General features: G+C 36.0%; 2 protein-coding genes across 3 annotated transcripts; both read right to left on the bottom strand.

Annotated features, from left to right (window-relative positions):
* Positions 1-2,094: 2,094 nt before the first annotated feature.
* Positions 2,095-19,553, bottom strand: LOC101890171 (DNA repair protein complementing XP-C cells homolog). 2 transcript variants are annotated; one of them, XM_005191996.4, is made up of 6 exons: positions 19,072-19,549; positions 18,148-19,010; positions 4,990-7,109; positions 2,919-3,386; positions 2,687-2,855; positions 2,095-2,624 (listed from the first exon to the last, which is right to left on the bottom strand). In XM_005191996.4, exons 1-6 carry the CDS (start codon positions 19,242-19,244, stop codon positions 2,347-2,349), a joined length of 4,071 nt encoding a protein of 1,356 aa, XP_005192053.2. In that variant the 5' UTR covers positions 19,245-19,549; the 3' UTR covers positions 2,095-2,346. The 2 variants fall into 2 exon arrangements, with proteins under 2 accessions (XP_005192053.2, XP_019895334.2); XM_020039775.2 differs by lacking the exons at positions 2,095-2,624; positions 2,687-2,855; positions 2,919-3,386; positions 4,990-7,109 and having other exon boundaries at positions 14,585-19,010; positions 19,072-19,553.
* Positions 8,383-10,070, bottom strand: LOC131801564 (uncharacterized). The gene is made up of 2 exons (XM_059120353.1): positions 8,956-10,070; positions 8,383-8,878 (listed from the first exon to the last, which is right to left on the bottom strand). The coding sequence occupies exons 1-2, from the start codon at positions 10,043-10,045 to the stop codon at positions 8,553-8,555; spliced, it is 1,416 nt and encodes a 471-aa protein (XP_058976336.1). The 5' UTR covers positions 10,046-10,070; the 3' UTR covers positions 8,383-8,552.
* Positions 19,554-20,734: the final 1,181 nt, after the last annotated feature.

Raw genomic sequence — 20,734 nt, 5'->3', positions numbered from 1 at the left:
ACGGTTAAATCACTCTCGAACCCTGGAGAAAAGGATGATAGGACCTCAGTCACTTTTAACGACGTAACGGTGACTGATCCGAAGAGGTGCGCGGAATATTTTAACCGACAATTTGTCGAGCACCCCGAGAGCGATAGGGCGAAGCGAAGAGTACTACGTCGTATCAGATCTCTTCCCGCCGAGGAGGAACCACCACAGTTTACGATGGGTGATGTTGTAAAAGTCATCCGTAACGCTAAGTCATCCAAAGCGTTGGGCCCGGACGGAATCTCAATGGTAATGTTGAAGCAGCTGGATACGCCGGGAGTCGAGTACTTAACGAAAGTCCTCAATTTGTCGCTAGCCACCCACATAGTGCCCGAAGCCTGGAAAATGGGCCGGGTGGTCCCGCTACTGAAGCCAGGCAAGGATGCCAGTAAGGGCGAATCGTACAGGCCGATTTCGCTTTTGTCGCCAGTAGCAAAGACTCTTGAGGCTTTACTCCTCCCCAGCATTAGAGGAAGCTATACAGTTGCCAACCACCAGCATGGATTCCGTCCACAACATAGTACCACAACAGCATTACACGCCATTTCCACACATATTAGTAGAGGACTGAACCAGAACAGGCCGTGTGACAGAACAGTGTTGGTAGCCCTTGACCTATCAAAGGCATTTGATACGGTCAATCATGCCACACTGTTTGAGGACGTACAGAGAACTACCCTCCGGCCAAGTTTGAATCTAATACCGACCACGAACTACCCCAAGATTCTTGGGGTAACGTTCGACAGCATGTTCAAGTCGTCCGCGCAAGCCACAGCTATCTGCGACAAGATGAAAAGTAGGAACAAGGTCCTCAAGGCGCTAGCCGGCAGCTCTTGGGGTGCGGACAAAGAAACCTTGTTGACCTCTTATAACGCGATAGGTCGGTCTGTGGTCAACTATGCGGCTCCAGTGTGGTCTGCGAATACTAGTGCTACGCAGTGGAAGAATATCCAGACCTGCCAGAACGCTGCCCTGAGAACTGCGACAGGGTGCCTCCTCATGACACCAGTGGACCATCTACATGAGGAGGCGAAAGTCCTTCCCTTACGTCAGCATAATCATATGCTTTCGTTGCAGTACCTGCTTGGGTGTTACCGTGAGAGTCATCCCAACCATCATATGGTGGATAACTCTCCCCCACCCAGGCGTGTCAGGAAGGACATACATGATCTAGAGAGGGAGGTCCAGCGCTACAAGAGAGCGCCTCTAGATCAAGAAGCCTATCAGGCAGGTCTGAGTGGCATTCACACCGATGCAGTCGCGGATGCTATTAGCAGTTATAAAGTGAATGCCGTCCTCGGAGTCCACCCCCCATCCATTGCAGCCGAAGAACGTCAGCTGCCTAGACAAACCAGGGTAGTTTTGGCGCAATTACGTTCAGGATGGTGTAGTCGCCTCAATTCGTATTGGGCACGAATTGATGAAGATGTGCGTGACGCCTGCCCGGCGTGCGATACAGGCCCGCACAATACGCTACACCTTTTTAATTGCTCAGCCAAACCTATCCAACTCACTCCAGAGGATCTCTGGCTACAGCCCGTTAAAGTAGACGAATTTCTAAACCTGGAGCTGGAACCAGATTAGCAGAACAGAAACACACACATGTACTACTGCTACAACAACAACAACGAAAGGAAAAACAAGTTTAAGAAATGTAAGTTTAAATCCATCATAACCTACTGCCTTAATTTGGCGCATGAACCAAAATTCATCTTTATTGGAAAATGAATTGCGAATCTTTAAAGTAAAATTGATTTGTAGAATATAGGCTAAGATATCTCGTGTCAAATATTCATATCGGTTTTACGAAATTTCAATGTCAAATCTCCTGAAATGCATATGAGAGATGGGTCTGACTTCATTTCAATTAAATTCGGCTAGGACATTTACTTAGCAAAATACATGGACAGACATGAATATACAAATGTATAATTTTAAATGTTATATGCAAATGTTATAAAGATAAATAGGGAAACTAGTTGAACTGTATGGGCTCGGCGCACCTCTTAAGTTTTTCGCTTAAAGCTCGATGGACACCTGTTGGCGAAATCTTTTTATTTTTTTAGTAATACACAATTTTTTTTTAAACAGATTTATTTTCTTTTAAAGCTTGGACAAAAAAGTATAAAAAAGGAGTGTACAGTAATGTGCAATGGAAAGAAAAACACAAACAATACGCATAACAAAATATATTATCTTGGGTGTGGGAAACAAAATAGACAATAAGGAGATGATTAAAAATAAATGGGGCAGGAATTCCAGCTGCCTAAAACGCAGTTATTTGCAAATTACCAATACAATTTGAGTGATATATAATTATTAAAAATCGTATTTTAATTTAAGACGTTCGCGAATCAGAAGACCTCGTATAAGTTTCTTCCAATTGCCGTAAACACGTGCCTCGTATTTCTCTTGTTCCTTGCGTTCCTGTTCCTCTTGTTCTTGATACCAGGCGGCAGTAACTTGATCTTGGAACTCTTCGCATACAACAAATCCATCATAGGTGGGATGACAGGCACCTTGATGGAAATCGAAGCCCACAACGGCGTTGGCACAATCAATTCCAAGTTTTTTGCAGACACGATTAAGACCAGGCACTAGCATAAGCCAGAAATTAAGCATTAAAAAGAATTACTTGTATTAAATAGGCGATACTTACGTCGTATATGAACACATTTCTTGGGCAGCATAGTGGGTTTAAATAATTCCACATTGCCATAGGCGTTACGTGGAACTATGCCATTCTCCGCTGTAGGTGGATCATATTCTTCAGTTTGCCAGTAACCAAATATTTCCAGTGGCTGGTCTTTGATAACAGTTTGTGTAATCTAAATATATATAGAGGTAAAAATGATATTTTCTGAAAGCAGTCCCAGCATATACGGACTTACCCTGTCCCACTTTGGTCTAGCCTTGACAATTTTGTATGGCTTTTCTCCCAGTTTAACAACTCGTGCCTGTTTTAGCCAAATGTCTCGAGAATGTAAGGTGTGAACACAATCCCTCGAATATACCGCCTCGCCGCGAATGAAGCCGAGTGTTGGTGCTGTCGGCGGATATATTGCTTCAAATTTCAGTAAATGTCGTTCCAATGCATAGAAGGGATGATTTTTATAATCGGAAATAGAAGTTGGCAATGGCTTCTCCTCGTGTATGCGACGCAGTTCTTGATCTTCCTTGATATCTCGTTTTGTACGATGACCATGGTATTTATGCAAAGCCGTATCTAGCCATGCCTTCTCAACTCTGGATTTGCGCACAACATTTGTCCACTGGGGGTTATAACGTGCAGTTACATCCTTTATACTTAGATCATTTTGGAAGGCAAACACGTAAGCCATATTCGAAGAGGCAGATTTCTAATCGAAGGAAAAATATTACAAAAGAAAGACGTTACTTCCAAAATGTATTACGATGAACATTTCCATTGTGATAAATTATGAATTATTTAACAAAGGCTCTTAGTCCAAACAGATATTGTGAGGAATTTAAATGCATATAAATAGGAGATTGTAAGTGAGCAACATATTTTTGAACATTCCACCAAAAACAACCCTAAATATCTAATATCTATATATTAAGTCATAATGTAGGTTAGGTTAAGGGACGGTGACCTGCTGGTCTTTTGAGTTCATCCTAAATGAAGAAAGTGGAAAGAAAGAAAGATTGGTGGAAAATGTGAAGAAGTTATTGAGATATAAGGGTAATCACGGCTAGAAATTTTGCCGTGTCGTCTTGAGCCACTTAAGTCTTCTGGCTAATTAAACAATTACTGTAGGTTAGTGTTAGAGAACGAAGACAAATCATGTGGCAGTTGTTCCCCCACCAATCTGTGTCTCACGTTAATGAGTGCTGGACAGTGGCAGAACAAATGTTCAATCGTCGTTCCTCTACAGTAATCAATATCATTGCTGTTCCATTTCGAGGTCTTTGCCCTCAACTCGCAGTGACTGTGATGACGCCCACCACAAATTTTAAATCAGACTTCGAAAGAACAGTAGCGATTTTGTTCTCTTCTCAGAGAGTATAGACCAGATTCTTTTGGAGATGCTACATCCCCTTTCATACAGCCATTCTTTTAAATTCTCTCAGAGTAATGTGTATGAATTACCTGGAAGACGTGGCACAGGGGGGGTAATAGCTAATTCGGTCCCCAGCCTAGCCAATTCGTCTGCAGTTTCGTTGCCTGGAATATTGTAATGAGCAGAAACCCAACAGAGCTTGATGGACAACCAAGTTTTTTTCCAAGGATCGCCTGCCTTCCAAAACAGTCCTAGAATTAATGGTAAAGGCGTTTCAGTGCCGCTTGGCTATCGACATATTAGACACCGGACCGTTAGGACTATTAGGTCTATGAACTAATTACTTTTTTGACCGCAAAGATTTCCGCATGGAACACGCTACACTCGTTTCTACGCTTGTAGGATTCACGAACATTAATAGTGTCACAGACGACAACAGCTCCCGTTCCGCATTGCATCTTTGAACCGTCAGTATAAACAGCTATGCCGCGGAAAGGTGGATTGCTATGGGCCGAGGCGTCCTGTCAGGTGGGTCAAAGCTTAACCGTGGTGATGTATAATCACTTGTGTTGGCCTCCACTCCTATATTCCATGCACGCCCTCGAAGAGCAGAATGTATATAGCACTGGCTTGTGAAAACCGTATTTATTTAGTTATTTCAAATTTGCTATCTCGATTTATAGACGAACATGTTATACTAATTTCGTTCATGTAACGAACGCATAACAGCAAAGAAAAATGGGAAATGCTTTTGGTCCCTGCTTTTCCATTTATTTTTTTGTTCTCCACCAATAAATCCACATTGTTTTTAAGAAGACAACAATAATTGAATTAAGTCTCCAAGGTCGATATTATGTCTTTACTATTACCAATAGACATCTTTATTATCTCTAACTGGTAATTTACACCCATATATCAGCAGAACCTTTAAAACACTTACCCTTATTAAATCGATGCAGTGTATTTTGCCCTTAAATAAATCCAAGCATACCCATTGCTCTTCTACGTCACACCAAACCTCCACCCACATATCGCCAGCTGTAGGTTTTCTTTGTTTATCGGGACTATTGTCCTCATCGGTGGAGAGCACACGACGATCTCTTTTCGCAATTGTTGGAGCTAGTTTTGGTTTCTTAATTGGCGATGGTTCAAAGTCTTCATCGGAATCGTGATTGCCATGAGTTTTGGGTGCAACTTTTTTCTTTCTTGTACTTTTTGTTTTGCCTGGATCGTGTGATTGATTATTATCATCGTGAGCTCCATCCAGTTGAGGTATTTGCAAAGAAACATTGTTTGTTTCGGCAGTTTCTGATTCATTGGGTTTTTGGCTGGAACGTAACACACGCTGGTTTGTCGCTTTCTTATCTATATTTGAGAGAAAATTTGTCGATATTTTAACCTTTTCGCTAGGACTTTTCCCGCGGGTTTGTTGTTTTTTCACATTGGTATTTTGCTGTATGATTCGTGGGAATTTTTCTTTGTACTGTTTGGTCTGTAAGAAATCAGTGGATATGTGAATTTGTGGAGATTTCGAACGAGATCGGGTAACACGAGTTCGAGTTGAGGTTGTGGGTGGATCCTCGGTTGTTGTGGCAGTCACTATTTCTTTGCCCTTAACCACAATTGTTGGAACTAAAGGTTTTCCTGATTCTATAACGAGTTTCTTCTTCGGTGGTTTATTAGGGTCGTCGGCGGCCTTATTTCGCTTTAATCGAGCCAAATTGGTCTTTTTTGGTTTGGGTGAATTTTCCTTTTGGGAATTTTCTAATTCATCAGTTTTGGAAGTATTATCTTCATGCTTGATGGCGATTTCTGATTTTTCCTTAGTTGGTCTTTCTTTTGAAACATCTGTTTTTTTGTTGGCAGTGTTTTCGGTTCTTGATGGCTTTCTGGTTCTAGGTTTTCTTTCGGATTGCACATCCGGAGGTTTCTCAGTATCGGACATGGGAGTAGGTTTAGATATTTTATCTGAGGACAATGGTTTCGGCAGTGATTTAGAACTTTTGGCTTTTGATGCATCACCAGTTTTGGATATACTGGTCATATTTCCGGTATGCGTATCCGCTGATATATTTAGTTGACCATTAATGTCCTTCTTTTCGACTTTGGTTGTATCTTTTGAAACTCCTAGTTTGTTTAATTTTGGTTTATCATTTGACTTTTTCAAATTCGATGATGTTTTAATACTGGACGTGGCTTTTTCTTCCTGCGAGGTCATAGGTTTTAGCTGAATTTTTGTATCGTTCGTTTTTTCTTTGATTGTATCTTCTTTAGTCTTTGAACGACTTGGCTTTTCGTTTGAGTCATGGCGTTTATTAGCTTTCTTGGCTGGTTCCTCTTTCACGGATTTTACTTTAGAGGAATTACTTGGTTTTTCCAAGTGTTTAGAAGCTTTTGTGCTCTCCACACTCTCTCCTTTTTTGATAGGAGCACCTTTGCTTTCGTCCTTATCATCCTCCTTTTTCAGTTTTAAAGATAACAAGTCGGATTGCTGGGGTTTCAATGACAAAGGTTGCATATTGTTGATCAAACGACATTGCAGACCCATTCCGCGCAATAAAATTATAAATATGAATATATAATCTTGCTTGCAACATGCCTGCTTTTTTTCAATCTGTTTGAGCAGCTGACGATGGGCCATTGCCTTCTTTTTTGCAGACTTTTTATCTGGATATAAATTTTGCGAATTTAGGGTTATTGTACTTTTAAACCAAGTCACTAATGACTGATAGTATTTAATCTCCGTACCACGCTCAGAAGGATATGCATTTTTACTGGGCAACAATTTGAGCGACTTTTGCATAAGGATTGTGTCATTTAGAAGTCGATTGTAACGATACGTACGACCGAAATGACACAACAGACTGGCTTTGTGCATGAGTAACTGACGTTCTTTCATATCTCGATTGAATTTTCTCTTCAAGGCCATCTCTAAATCCTGTTGTGTACGTGTCTTTTTGTCGCGTTGTCTGCCTGGCAACTCAATGTGGATCTCAAGATTACCGGAGTGTGAAATATCACTAGACGCTGTGGTTGAGGTATCAGCGTATTCGGAAGACTCTGAAAAATATTTATGTCTCGTAAATTTGTAGGCAGTTTTAAGATTTCTTAATCTAAGAAATTTTATTATAAAAGTGAATACTATGCAAAGCTTTTAATACTTACGCAAGCAACTTTTCATTCTTGTGGGGAAATAAATTGTGTTAAAATGATTTATATATTATTTCCCTTCGGCAAACTGAATGTTTAGATCAATCTATAAATTTTATTTTAGATCAATCTATAAATTTTTCGTCGAGAGACACCCGAGGAAAACAAAGATATGTGATTTTTTTATTTTGTTTGGTGTTACTGTTATTTTTAATAAGGGAGAAGAGTATAATTTATAGATTTTATGAAAGAAACTCACTGGTTGACCTCAAAATAATTTTTCAACAAATTTACAGCTTGTTGTGAATAATTTCTTTATATTTGACGATTTCTCCAACTGGATAATAAAAGCCCTAACAGGGTACAAAAGGTCAAAGAATTTGTAATATTGTTCCTGATCGATCAAGTGGCCAGTCTGGTTTAAGGACGAACACTCAAGCATAAAAGGGAACTCGGTGGTTTTCTAAAAGAACAGCGTAATTCGACGTATGTCAATTTTAATTTTGTACTTTGTGAGAGCTATCTACAGCAAAATTGTAGGAAAAAGCTGATGTTACAATATTTACGAAGTATTTAAGGTGACAATATATGCAATTTTATTTTAACAAGTAAAATAGTTTCAGTCGTTTTTGCCGACAGATGTATACCCCAGCCTTGAGTAATGAATTTTCAAACTGTTGACCCTTTATGAGGGAGGTTCCGAAGCAGTTGGCCAATATTGACCAATTCGTATCTGACCTAAAATTGATTACAACATGCCAGACTTGAACTATATCGACTACTACCTATACTTTATATGAAATAGGGTAAATGTACCAGTAGTCGGCACTTTTAGAATTTTCGCTTTTTCAATCTTTCAATATTCTGAGTAAAATCTTTCAATTGCAGAAAACTAAAGTTGTTTGGATTCCAAATTTTGTTTAGTTTTGGAAATAATAAACAAAAATTTAATTTGTTTTTAGTAAATTGGTAAAATTTGCAATTTTACTAAAACAGTGGTTTTTTGCCAGTAGTCGGCACCATTTTCCAATGCTCGGCATGTCTATTTGCCAGTAGTCGGCATATTGTATTTCAATAAAGAAAATATTATTTTTATATTATTTTTTATTTCAAATAGTACAAAACAATTATATATTACTAATTCACAGTTTAATCTAGAATTTGAAATAGTATGGTTACCTTTAGTAAATGGATTTTTAATTAAAATAAAAATGAGATAAAAGAAAAAAAGAATAAATTTAATATTTGGAGTTTATTTTGTCTTTTAACCTAGTTACTGTTTTTAATTCATTTTGGTTTAACTTAAACTTAAACATTAGGAATAAAATAAGTTAATTCACAGGTGCATTGGTATCAGTCTTCCACATCACTGTCAAGTTCTTCGTTGAAAGAACTACGCTTTTCCCTTTTCTTTCCTCTTTTATTTTTTCTTATTTTTTCTAATTTCTCCAATTTTCGTTTCTGGCGTTCCAGTTTTCGCTCTTGTACTGCGTTTGCCTTGGCAATTTTTTCATTTTCTACTGCTTGAATATGCTCCCTCCATGCAAGTGCAGAAATTGCACTTGGAGGCTTGATTCTCGAGTTGGGTTTTACTGCTGATGTCAATCTAGGGAATTGAATATGGCTTTTAAACGATTTTGACACAGACCCTTCTTCGTTTTGTAAAAACTTGGAAGAACCTAGTTAGAAAAAGAAAAAGTGTATACTGGCATTATACCTGGGCACTACAGAATATATGCACGTTTGTATAGATTACCTGGTTTGGATAAGTTAACGGGACTTAAAACATTTCTAATAAGTGCGCTAGTTACTGATGATTTAGGTGAATCTTTCGTTGGTTTTAACGACAATTCTACATTTCTGGATGTAGTGGGAGACGAACAAAAAGTCAATATCGGTGCATTATTTTCATTTAATGGAGATGAAGAGCGTAGCCGGGTTTCTTTTTCCAAAATCCAGTCTTTATTGACTATACATGAACTGGGCTGCACGGTTACGTTGGCTAATAATTCAATATCTTGTTCGCCTTCAGAGTTTTTCAGAGACTCAATCTCTTCAACAACTATGTTAGCGTCAATTCCCCGAGAATTAAGCCTTGAACTTATTAGGTTTATTACTTGAATTGCTTTGTCGAAGTCCATTAAATGTAAACCATTATTTGCATCGCTCCTATTTGTCATTCTTTCCAAATTGTTTCTTACACACTTTGTATAATCGACGTTCTCAGGGTTAAACGGATAAAGTCCACATTTCCGGAACCCATTCTTAATGGTGTCTTCCAAATCTATTGCTGACAGCACGGAATGCAACAGAGGACAAAAAGTGCATTTTGAAAGGACTTTGTTAATATTTTCCGTTTTATTTTGCCATTCCCTCAATGTATTTTTCCACTCAGATTTCAACGGCTTAAAAACACTGACGTCCGCTGGTTGCATTATATGTGTTGTATTGGGAGGAAGTGCGTACAATATAATTTTATTATTCTCACAGAATTCACTAAGTTCCATAGTCATATGAGACTTATGACCGTCGACAAATAGCAAAACTGGCCTAGGGACTTGATTTTCTTCTAACCATTTATGGACACAATTAGCAATGTATTCAAAGAACACGTCACTGATCATCCATCCGGTTTCCGATTTTCCGAGGAACCAGGTCTCCGGGAGACTGTTCACTACATCCTTGGGAACTCTTTTAAATGGAAAAACAACCATTGGATTAACAGTTTTACCATTAGCGGAAAAGACTAATAGTACTGTCACTGTTTCTTTTTCGTTTCCTTTTTGTATTGAATACACATTTCTGTAACCCTTTGGCGCTAAAACTTTTCCAGTTTTCGGGCACATAGAAAAACTGGTTTCATCCCCATTAAAAATCCTGGATGCATCCTCCAAGATATCTGTAGCATTCTGCTCTTCTAAAAACGTTTTTAAATCGGAAAACCATTTTCTTATAGTCTCCTCCGTTACTATGGCTCTCCCCTTTGTAATTCCCTCGGACTCCCGAATGCTTAAATCAGGATGTCGTCTTAAAAATGCGTTAAACCATTTTCTGCCAGGTCGACTGTCTTTAAAAGGAGTAACTCTTTTATCCTCATTTAAAATTTTTTGTACGGTGTTTAACAATTCGTCAATTTTTATCGGAAATCCACATTTGGCCAAATCTAGACACCACTTTTTTAAATGCTCTTCTTCGGCAGTTGTTAATATTGTAGGAGGTCCCATCTTTCTTGGGCCTTCAGGAGCTCTACCAGACAGTTTGTCCTGCAAAGTTGCCCTGGGAACACCATACTTTTTACTGGCACCCAAAATTGATATATCGCCTCTTCTTATGGCATTTAGTGCGTCGTTCAGGGCGTTTTCCGTATATTTGTGAAATGATCTTTTTCCTTTTGGAGGCATCTTTGAAAAAAAATGTTGGCTATCTGAAACGTCAAATAGCTTCTTTAAAAAACCTACTTAACTTAGAAAAGTTGGTCAAAAAACACAAATAAAAGCGACTGCCGACTTAAGGACCATAGTTATGTCGAATACTGTGTAAATCCACTCAAAAATATTTTTTTTATTTGAGTAGTTTTTGGATTATTTTTTAATACTTCTCTCAAATTTTGGTGAAATTTGTCAAAAATGATATTTTTCTAGTAATTGGCAACCCCTGCCGACTATTGGCAAATCTCTTTTTTTCCTGTCCCTAATGTCGGCATTAAAAAATATAACAGAAAAATGATTAATTTGTATTTTTTAAAGTTATAAAATGATCTTTAGACTGTTATTTACTATTATAAAATATTTCTGATTTCAAAAGTATTAATTTTAATATACTTACATAGATTATTAAGTTGACGCCACCACTAATTTTTTCTTTACAAACAGCACTATCGCACGTGTTGGAAGACACTCACTGACAAAAACCGTTATTCTCTCGTAATAAATGATCGATGCTCATTGTTTTTTTTTTACAGAAAGAGAGCAGAGATCAGTGTTGATGTTTTTTGCAATTATTTCATTATTTGGTCACTTCTATTCTTAGTTATTTAAGTTTATATTTCAAAACTGCCGACTACTGGGACATGCCGAACTTAGGCGCACTTACCCTATGTACAAATTTTTGGAAAATGTGTAAATATGCGTGAGGTGCCAGATATAGCCAACCGATGTATTAGATTTTTATACCTCATCTAATACACACAAAAATATTGGTATGTGCAAAATTTGAAGGAAATCGAACATTTATATTCAATTTTATGAGAAATCATAAATTCCAACTAATTACATGTTTATATCAGATTTCTTTCTGGTTAAAAGAATTTTAGATAAGTTGTAAAGAATCGCCGAATTGTTTCGCAAGTTATGACAGATATAAGTATTGGAAATTGTGACCCTTTTGGCTGAGATACCAGAAGGTTTTCACAGATATATATCATCATCTTGATTGAAGAGAGTTCGATGCGTATTACGGTTTCTTCGAGCGTTTTGTTTGTCAACGTTTGAACCCTATGTGGAGGAGGTACCAGAAGAAATAGTCCGATCTCTGCCATCTTTACAACAGATATTTTGTTGATGACAATATTGAGAGTTGCCAAGTCTGAATGAAATCGGATGTTAATTTCTTGTTCACGAATATTCAAAAAACCCTTTGTGGGGGAGGTACATGATGGAGTGGACCTGCGTCCTTCAACCTAACCTAATAGTCAACAGAACTGGTGAGCTTGATGATTCGGTGACTATATATTGATATCTGTAGAACTCAATCTGCCACAGCTTTCTTGATTTCAGCAAACCCGTATAGTATGTCTATGAAACACTCAAATACTTCAAACCAAATATCTTTAAAAAGTGTTAGAGAATCCCACTACTGGTGACCTCTCTGCATACATTTCTCTATGCAATTATATCACTTTTTGTGTAATAATCTTTTTCAATTGATAACTTAAAATTGAGTACATGAGCCATATGTAAAGCACATTCCTGTTGATAGCGCCTTTAGAATTATACACAAAAATGTTATTTCGCGGAATTAAATATGGCATGTCTACGATTAAGTCCAACTTTGCACATTTTCATATTTTTTATCAGACTTAGATCAAGTACAATGATTTATCATACAGCTCGGTTCCTTTTGGAACCTTCTCCGCAAACCATTAAAGCTTTATAAATCCTTAAAAAACGTTATCAAATTATTGATACCAACTTGTTTTATTTTCTAATGATCTGTTTTTTTATGACGATTTCAATACAATATAGAATTAAGGTAAAACAGATTGGTAAAACTACAGAAATACATCCCTAAGATTATGCCTGCTTCCTGGATAATATTTGATATTCTTCCTCATTTTTGAAATGGATTAAAAATCACGAAAGAGGGATGGTATGCCCGAAATTCGCTTCCAAAGTATTATACGATATAATCCGTCCCATCCCATGGGTGTTTTTCACACTTTTATTTATATTTAATATGTTTAATGATAGTTTGGCTGAAGGTCAATAAAACAATTTTATTTAGTTATTTCTTTATTATTTTTCTTTTTATGTTACAAAGTACACTAATTTCTATAAATATGTGCACAGTGGTCCGTAACGGTTTCATTGTTCATTCTTTTTTCCGGTAGTACATTCATAATATGTATCATTTCTAATGTGAACCGTCTTTTATAGTTGTTTTCTTGTTCCATTATATCTATATCCTTAAAGTTCGGTCTATGTCCTGTTAATGTGCTGCTAAAGCTGTCTTCCGTTCTAAAGGCTTGTCGAATTTTTGATCCGATTTATGTCGGGAAAGTCTAGTTTTTAATTTCGTGAAATATTTTAGGGTGTACGACCTTGGACATTCCAACAGGACCCAGCACCATCGCCCTCAGCACGCGCCTCCCAAGAATGGTTACAAAATGAGGTTCCTCGCTTCATTCCCAGCGCACAATGGCCACCGAAATCTTCGGATACCAATCCGTTGGACTATTGTGTCTGGAGTGTTTTGGAGAGCAAGGTTGGCACTAAAAAATACCAAAGTGTGGATCACCTCAAGCAAGCGCTTCGCCGGGAATGGACCAAAATACCTCTGAGCAACATTTGGGCAGCATGTGACGGTTTCATTGGCCGTTTAAAGACCATAATTCGTGCCAAAGGTGACCAATTCGAACAACTCTAAACTTATTCTAAAATTTGATGATATTTCCGACATTTGTTGCTTTCATTCAATACAATTAAAAAAAAATAAAAATTATGGCGTTCGACTTTGTTGCAGTTTTTTTTTTATCTCACCCTGTATTTTTAGAAGTGTAGTACATAAGCACAGATGAAGAAGGTTTAGTTCGAATTTGGCGATAAATTAGAGTAGACGTTTTCACTTAAACAAAGCTAATGAAATATTTGTGTGTTGTGTAGTTTCTCTTATCAATTTGTACTCAATTGTGTACTTTGTAACAGATTCCTGAAGATGATTGTCGATGACAATCGAAATATTGGATAATAAAGAGAAAAAAAGAAAATAACTAAATAAAATTATTTTATTGACCTTCAGCCGAACCACCATCAAACATATTAAAATCTACAAGGTCAACAATAAATAACAACAGCATTTATATTTAATTTGAAAAGTACCCATAAAACTGTATTTTTCTTTCGAGTTCACTCTCATATCCTCATACAGAAACAGATCCTTAGTTATGTTGTGTATATTTTTCTACAACATCCTGCAGAAAAAGAAAATGTTGTCGAACAAAATTAAACGGTAATCACTTTCATATCATGTAGCTTTTGTTGTGTTCTATTTTTGATATCTGAACAAGCTTTTCCTTCACAATTTTGGCAGGAAATCTATACTAACAGCAGATTTTAACTTTCATTGGAATATGGGATACTGAAATCATTTTAGCATCACATCTGCCTAAATAAACTGTGTTGCATTGTTTTAATATTTTTTGAAATAAACACAGGAAGACATTCCAAAAGTCATGCATTTAAGGGTTTTGAGAGTCGAGTTTTTCTAAGTCTAGTGCTATTTATTATCAGCTAGTCAGCTAACTACTTAATGGAACAATAAGCTAAAGTTAACGTAATAAAAACACAATATTATGTTTGCATATCATTTATAACATTTATTTGTGTGAATTCAGCAAATGTCAAGTGCTTTAAATCAAACGTATTTTTCTCATTTTCAGCATTCATTCATTTTCTAATACTTGCAATCAAACATAGATTATTTTTTAAAACACACACACACACTCATAATTATAATAATAACATTATGATTGACATTGATGATGTTAATAGTGGTGACTTGTTCTTGTTGTAACATTTCGATATTTGTGTTTTTCTTTGTTTGACTAATATTGTTTTAATAATTTTGATTTGATTTTAATATTTGGTATTGGTAATTTTTGTATTGTATTTTTATTTTTTTTTTAACAAATGTTGTATGTATGAATGTTTTGGTTTTTTTCTATTGTTCTTAATTACTGAACTAAGTTTTTTTTCAAATTGTCTTGAGAACTAACGTGTGTATTTCTATGCATACTTCATAGATTTTATTCTAAATCAAAGATGTCATCACTAGTATTGGGTTTTAACAAAATTTATTGTAGTTACTTTTCGTAATATATATATATATATATATATTTCGTGTTTTATTTATTTTTTATATAATTTTTTAACATATGAATACATTTTTAAAGTAAATTCGTTTTTAATCAGTTCTAAATATTTAAATTAACTACATTGACTAATTTTGCTTTTATCTCTTCATTTGACTAGCATATCCTTTCCAGCATCTTCCATTTAGTTTATATTTGTAATAACATCTGATGTCACAAAAGATATAAGTTGGGGGTATTTGTATGAAATTTAATGGTTTGATTTTCACGATACAATCAAAGATCTTCATGATTAATTGATTCTACCTTTTTGCTATATGACTTATATCACTTTCGAAAAAATGTCCAAACTATCAGATATTACTACAATTCATAACTTGGGGTGCTAAGAATCATAGTTATTTTATTATCAATCTTTTGTTTTATTATCAAATTTAATTTAGAATTTCGTGTAAATAAAATTGTCGTTATTCCTAACTATGCTTAGTGACTGCTACAACAACAAACGCGGTACACTAGAGAAAACCCTTAAATGCATTTCAACTTAAACAATGAGATTAATAAACCAAAAGTATATAGTAAAGTAGAAAAACACAAATTATATGTTTAATATTGATCTTTGTAGTCGGAAAAAAATTAATAAAAAATTATAACACATTTCATATTAACTTTATTTGGTCGCATGATATTAGAGCTTTTGCACGAAGCTGGATAAATTTATTATTTCAATGGGTAACGTTGCAATTAAGGATTTAAAATTGCTTTGTAAATGGAGGAATATATTTAAATTTATGAGATCTTTATGTCAAAACTATAATACTACTCATTTGTGGCAAATGTTCGGAAGCCGGAGTCATTTCCAAAGAAGGACCGATTTAATCGTTATTCATAATTGGATTAGAACTTGGTGATGAATACAAATACCTTTTCGATATTTCACGTTCAGATAATTAATGAAAAACGGTCAGGATCATTTAAACCATCCAAAGAATGGTTTAAATGGCTAGAAGTAATTGTTTTTAACAATTCCCGTAGGTAAGTGACATGTGTTTTGTATACGAAACATGTATGATGTGTCTAAACCTCGCCATAAAAAAACAAGTAAGGAAAGCTCAAAAGTCGGGCGGGGCCGACTAAACGATACCCTACACCACTATGCATATTAAGTAGAGCTCTCGTAAAAGAAAGGTTTATATTGCAATTTCTGAGCTCCATGAGATATCTGGTACAAAGTATCATTATGGTAGAGTGCATATTCCGAAAGTTGGAGATTTAAAGACCAAATCGGATGAAACATATATATGGGAGCAAATTGCTAAACTCGGTTGAATTTCGAAAATTCACTCCATTTGGGCTAATATTAGCTATTTGGTGCAAAATAAACCTGAAATCGAATAATGATATATATGGAGGCTATATCCAAATCTGAGCCGATCTTCATAAAATTGAAATAAGGTATTTCTTGGCTGCATCTGATATCTGGTACCAAATATTATTCTTGTATCGTGCATTTTACGAATTTGAGGGACTTAAACACCAAATCGTATGAAACATATATATGGAAGCTATAGCTATTTCTGAACCGATTTTTATCAAATTTGAAGAAAATGCTTGTAGGCTGAATTCGGTAGGAAATGCCGAAATTCACTCCATTTGGACTGATATTAGCCATTTGGACCACAATAAACCTGATATCGGTCGTAGATATATATTTGGACAGATTTTCACCGATTTCAATAGAGTTCGTCTTTGAGCCATACAAATGTTATTTGGAAAATTTCATCTAAATCGAATAATAAATGCGACCTGCATTTTGTATACAAAAATACATGGACAGTCGGATTGACGGACGGACATGCATAAATCGACTCAAAATGTGGTTCTATGCTGATCACCAAAAGGAACTTCATGTTACAAACAAATGCACAAAGACATAATACCCTTACCACTATATAGTGTAGGGTATAAATATGCTATGTTCGGTTGTTTCCCGAAGGAAGTTACCGATTTGTTTTAAGCTTGGAACACATATTTTTAAAATGTTCACAAAAAATATAGTATAGATCCACCTGCTAACAAAACAATCAAATATCTCTTAGGCAACAAAGGAAGCATCTGATTTGAATACAATTTTGCATTTAGATTTATTTGAGACTTAAGCATTAGTCCTCCCCGCACAATGCATAACAATTTTGAATAATTACATTTCTTCAAACAAACAAAATTTAAACTTTTCAATACTTTCGCTCACATTATATATTGTGTGAAAATAGAACTTCTTCCACTTCTTCTGATACCTGCCCACACACTGATTGTGTGTATTATGCTTATTTGTCCTCCTGTTCGTAGATCCCACATAAAATCAAAATGTTATCAACCTTCCTAATACTTTGCGCATCTCAATATGTCTGTTCATATTTTGCTTTGTGAGAAAATTAAATCCCACATAAAATTAAAAAGTTATCAACCTTCCTAATACTTTGCACATCTCAATATGCTTGGTGAGAAAATGAGCTATAGCGATCCATTCCTTTAATACTACAAATGGTCAAAACTTAAAAAAAAAAACATTTTAGTTGGTAAATGCTGAGGGCATATATCTGTCGGCAATCCAAACGCAACTGTCCAACTTATCTCCATATTTATAACATGTGTTGAATGAAAGTAAAAAAAGTCCGACAATAATTTCTAATTACAACAAAAAAAAATGAAATGAAAATAAATATAAAAAAATTACTAAAGATAAAATATCACAACCGCAATTTTTAATAATAAATAAAAAATATATACTTCGTTTTTGGTAGCAATGCCAAAAAAGAAACCATTCATTACAAAACTATTTTTTACTACAAATATAAATGATTTCTCTTAAGATATCTTGATTCAAATTCACACGTTTAATAACCTTCATTTGTCATTTCTTGCATTGTTACCAAAAACATAGGTATGATGACGTATGGAATAGCAACTTGCATTTTGCTTATGATGGTTTCTTTTCTTTTCAATTTTCATGGTGTGTGTTCCTTTAGATATGGAGCTTAAAATTGTCTTTGGTTTTGCAATAGCATTTAATATCTTTGCAGTCTCATTTTTTTTTTAAATATCGAAACTGTGGAAGCGCGCGCAATTGAGACCTTATAATAGAAATATCCTTTTGTTTATTTTGTTGTATACTTTCCTTAGTATTTTGTCTTAGGGACAAGACTAAAAAATCATGATAACAAATTACACACACACTCTCCAGCACATACATAATGCATGTAAATTAACTACAATCAAAACAATGATGATAACATTACGTCTATAGCCAACCAACCATCACCAACCAATATACAAGGTGTCACTACTTGCGTTTCCTACCTGCAACTTCCTCAAAATCTGAATCGTCAGTATCACCAGCCGCCACAACAGTTGATGCTGGCCGGGTCTTGGTATGACGTTTGACACGAGTTGATTTCGTTTTGCTCAGCTTCAGAGGTTCTTTGCTATGACGATCTCTGCCGCCTTTTGTCTTGACATCTTCCTCCTCTTCGTCATCATCGTCCTCTTCGTCCTCACCATCATTGTGAGATCGATGTTGTTTTTCGCCCAATGCAAGTAGTGAATAAACATCCATGCTATCGATTTGTGAGCCCAACGATTTTTTGGAAGGTGTGCCAGCCTTTTTAGCTGCCGCCTCCTCTGCAGCATGCTTTGCCAATGACTCTTTAACCCTTTCCAGGCTATTGGCATTTTGGAGTAAATCACTAAAATCAAAAGCTTTTGTGTCTTCCGTTTTGTGAAAATTGCCTGAATCGTTGTTTTCGTCACCATCTGATTCTGAATCTGATAAATTACCCAAACCAGCATTACAATCAAAATTTGGTACAGGTGACACAGACGTTTTGGACTCGTTCGCCTGGTTGACATTAAAGAAACTGGATTCTATGTCAATTTGATTTGGATCGACCAAATAATTGTCGATGCTGCCATCGCTACTGGAGCCATCATCTTCGTTATCGTTGCGTTGTTTTCGACTACTTTCATTGGGCGTTTTGGCGTTTTTTGAGTTCGTGCGTGAAGTCGACGCCGAAGGTGAGTTTTTTCCTTCACTGCTTGGCGGAGAGCATGTCTTTGGCAGTGGCCTATATTTGTTGTAAAGTTTGGCACGTAAGGAAAGACCAGGCCGTTTCTTTGACGTTCCTTGTTTTGCTGCACTGCGTGCTTTGGGCTCCCGCTCACCCCTTATTCAAAGAAAATCAAAAATAATAATTTGAAAAAAAAAAACTAAATTGAATAGATTACCTTTTTCTTCCTCCACCTCCACTTGATGCGCTAATAGCAGCTATTGGCGAGGACTCTTCAAAATCACTATCATCGTCATCTGACGACTCGCCACCGCGGGTTTCTTTACTTGGCTTCCATTCATCCTCGCTGGCGGAAAATCCTTCCGACATAGATTCTTCTTCGTCAGACATCTTGGTTTTCTCTGCACCAGGTTAGGTCTGCTTTGTTGTTTTTCTAAGCTAATTTTTCATTCCTCTTTCAGCATTTGCGTCTCCTTTTGCAAGGATTATTGATTTTGTGTTTGAAAAAAGTAGAATTGAATCAAACTGTTATGCTAGTTTATTCTAGACTTAGATAATTGGTTTTATTGTAATTCCATAAGATTCTATTTTCGATATTTCTTTGATTAGACACAAAATATATATTGTTTTACAAAATTCAGAGGATTTCAAAAGTTCTGAAATTCCTGCTGCCAAACTCTTTGCGAAAATAAAATGTTAGGGATTCGAAAGTCGACTTTCGACATTTGTCTTTTTTGCTGGTTCCGTCTACTCCTCACTTTCTTGATTTTCTACATTAATCGACCGTATCGATAACTGTGTGAAACTGTTAAATATTTAAAAATATTAGTTGTGTTCCAGAACCTGCAAATTAGTACTAATTAGCACTAATTCTGCTACAACGCGTTCCCGTACTCCAAAAACTAGCAAAACTTGCAGCTCTCTCGAGAAAAAAATGGCGCTGAGTGGTGCACATTTCTGCTTGTTTTAGCTACATGAATTTGGCCGAGCAGAAATGTGCATATTGTAAATTTGACATTTAATTGGCAGGGCTAACAAGGTTGAAAAATGTATTGATACATTTCAATAAAGATTTGTCGTGCAAAAAACAAAAAGAGAAAATATGGAGCAACTGATGTATTCACTTTTGAATGATTCCAGCAGTGAAGAGGACTGGCTAAATGAGGAATCAGATTATTAATTATTATTATAAATTATTAATTTTAACTTATCGTCTTCAATACTCATTTTTTAAATGTTGGCGCTTTTTTCAATAAGGTTTCACCAGTCCGATTTGGACTATTTACTCTTGGAATTTTGAATTTTGACATTTTATCGCATTTCTGCTAATTTTCCGTTCCCTTATTTTTTGAGCACACCTAATTGAGAATGACATTTCGAACTGTTCTCTCTTCTGCTAGTTTTACTACTAAAAAAGTACTGGAACACAACTATTCATGGCAGAAGAATACAAGTAGATGCATCAACGCTTGGGAGCATTGATATGTCAAACAAATTTAAATGTTTTTTCAAATATAAGTAGATTTTTATATGTTTTCTTATACTACGTCATTTGGAGGCTATTATAATTCGCGTTTTTCAACAATTTTTACAAATTTAAAAAATTTTTCATTCAACATTTGTTGCAGGCCGTTCACATGCGGCGCAAAAAGGCAACAAATATATGGGGCCGTGTTTTTTGGCAAAACCTGTCCACAACCACCGCAGAAATTATCCCAATTCTGTTGGTAGTGCATCCCATAATTGGTCCTCAAATGGATCTGCTCAGTTTTCCTGGGATTTTAGTGAGGATGATGAGGATGCTTCGAGATTTCAATTTGCTTGTAATTTCTGCGGGGTGTGTAGTCTGGGTGGCGATGGGATCAAAATGCCGGAAATGG

This window comes from Musca domestica, unplaced genomic scaffold (genome assembly GCF_030504385.1).
Source record: "Musca domestica strain aabys unplaced genomic scaffold, Musca_domestica.polishedcontigs.V.1.1 17, whole genome shotgun sequence".
Taxonomy (NCBI): Eukaryota; Metazoa; Arthropoda; class Insecta; order Diptera; family Muscidae; genus Musca; species Musca domestica.
This window is presented reverse-complemented; position numbering and strand designations above follow the sequence as displayed.

Excerpts from the sequence above, each read along its gene's own strand:
- LOC131801564 (XM_059120353.1), bottom strand. The coding sequence starts at position 10,045 with ATGTGCCCGAAAACTGGAAAAGTTTTAGCGCCAAAGGGTTACAGAAAT. Across the intron at positions 8,879-8,955 it reads CGTTAACTTATCCAAACCAG|GTTCTTCCAAGTTTTTACAA; the intron begins GTAATCTATACA and ends TTTTCTAACTAG.
- LOC101890171 (XM_005191996.4), bottom strand. The coding sequence starts at position 19,244 with ATGTCTGACGAAGAAGAATCTATGTCGGAAGGATTTTCCGCCAGCGAG. Across the intron at positions 19,011-19,071 it reads GGAGGTGGAGGAAGAAAAAG|GGGTGAGCGGGAGCCCAAAG; the intron begins GTAATCTATTCA and ends TCTTTGAATAAG. Across the intron at positions 3,387-4,989 it reads ACTGCATCGATTTAATAAGG|AAATCTGCCTCTTCGAATAT; the intron begins GTAAGTGTTTTA and ends TCCTTCGATTAG.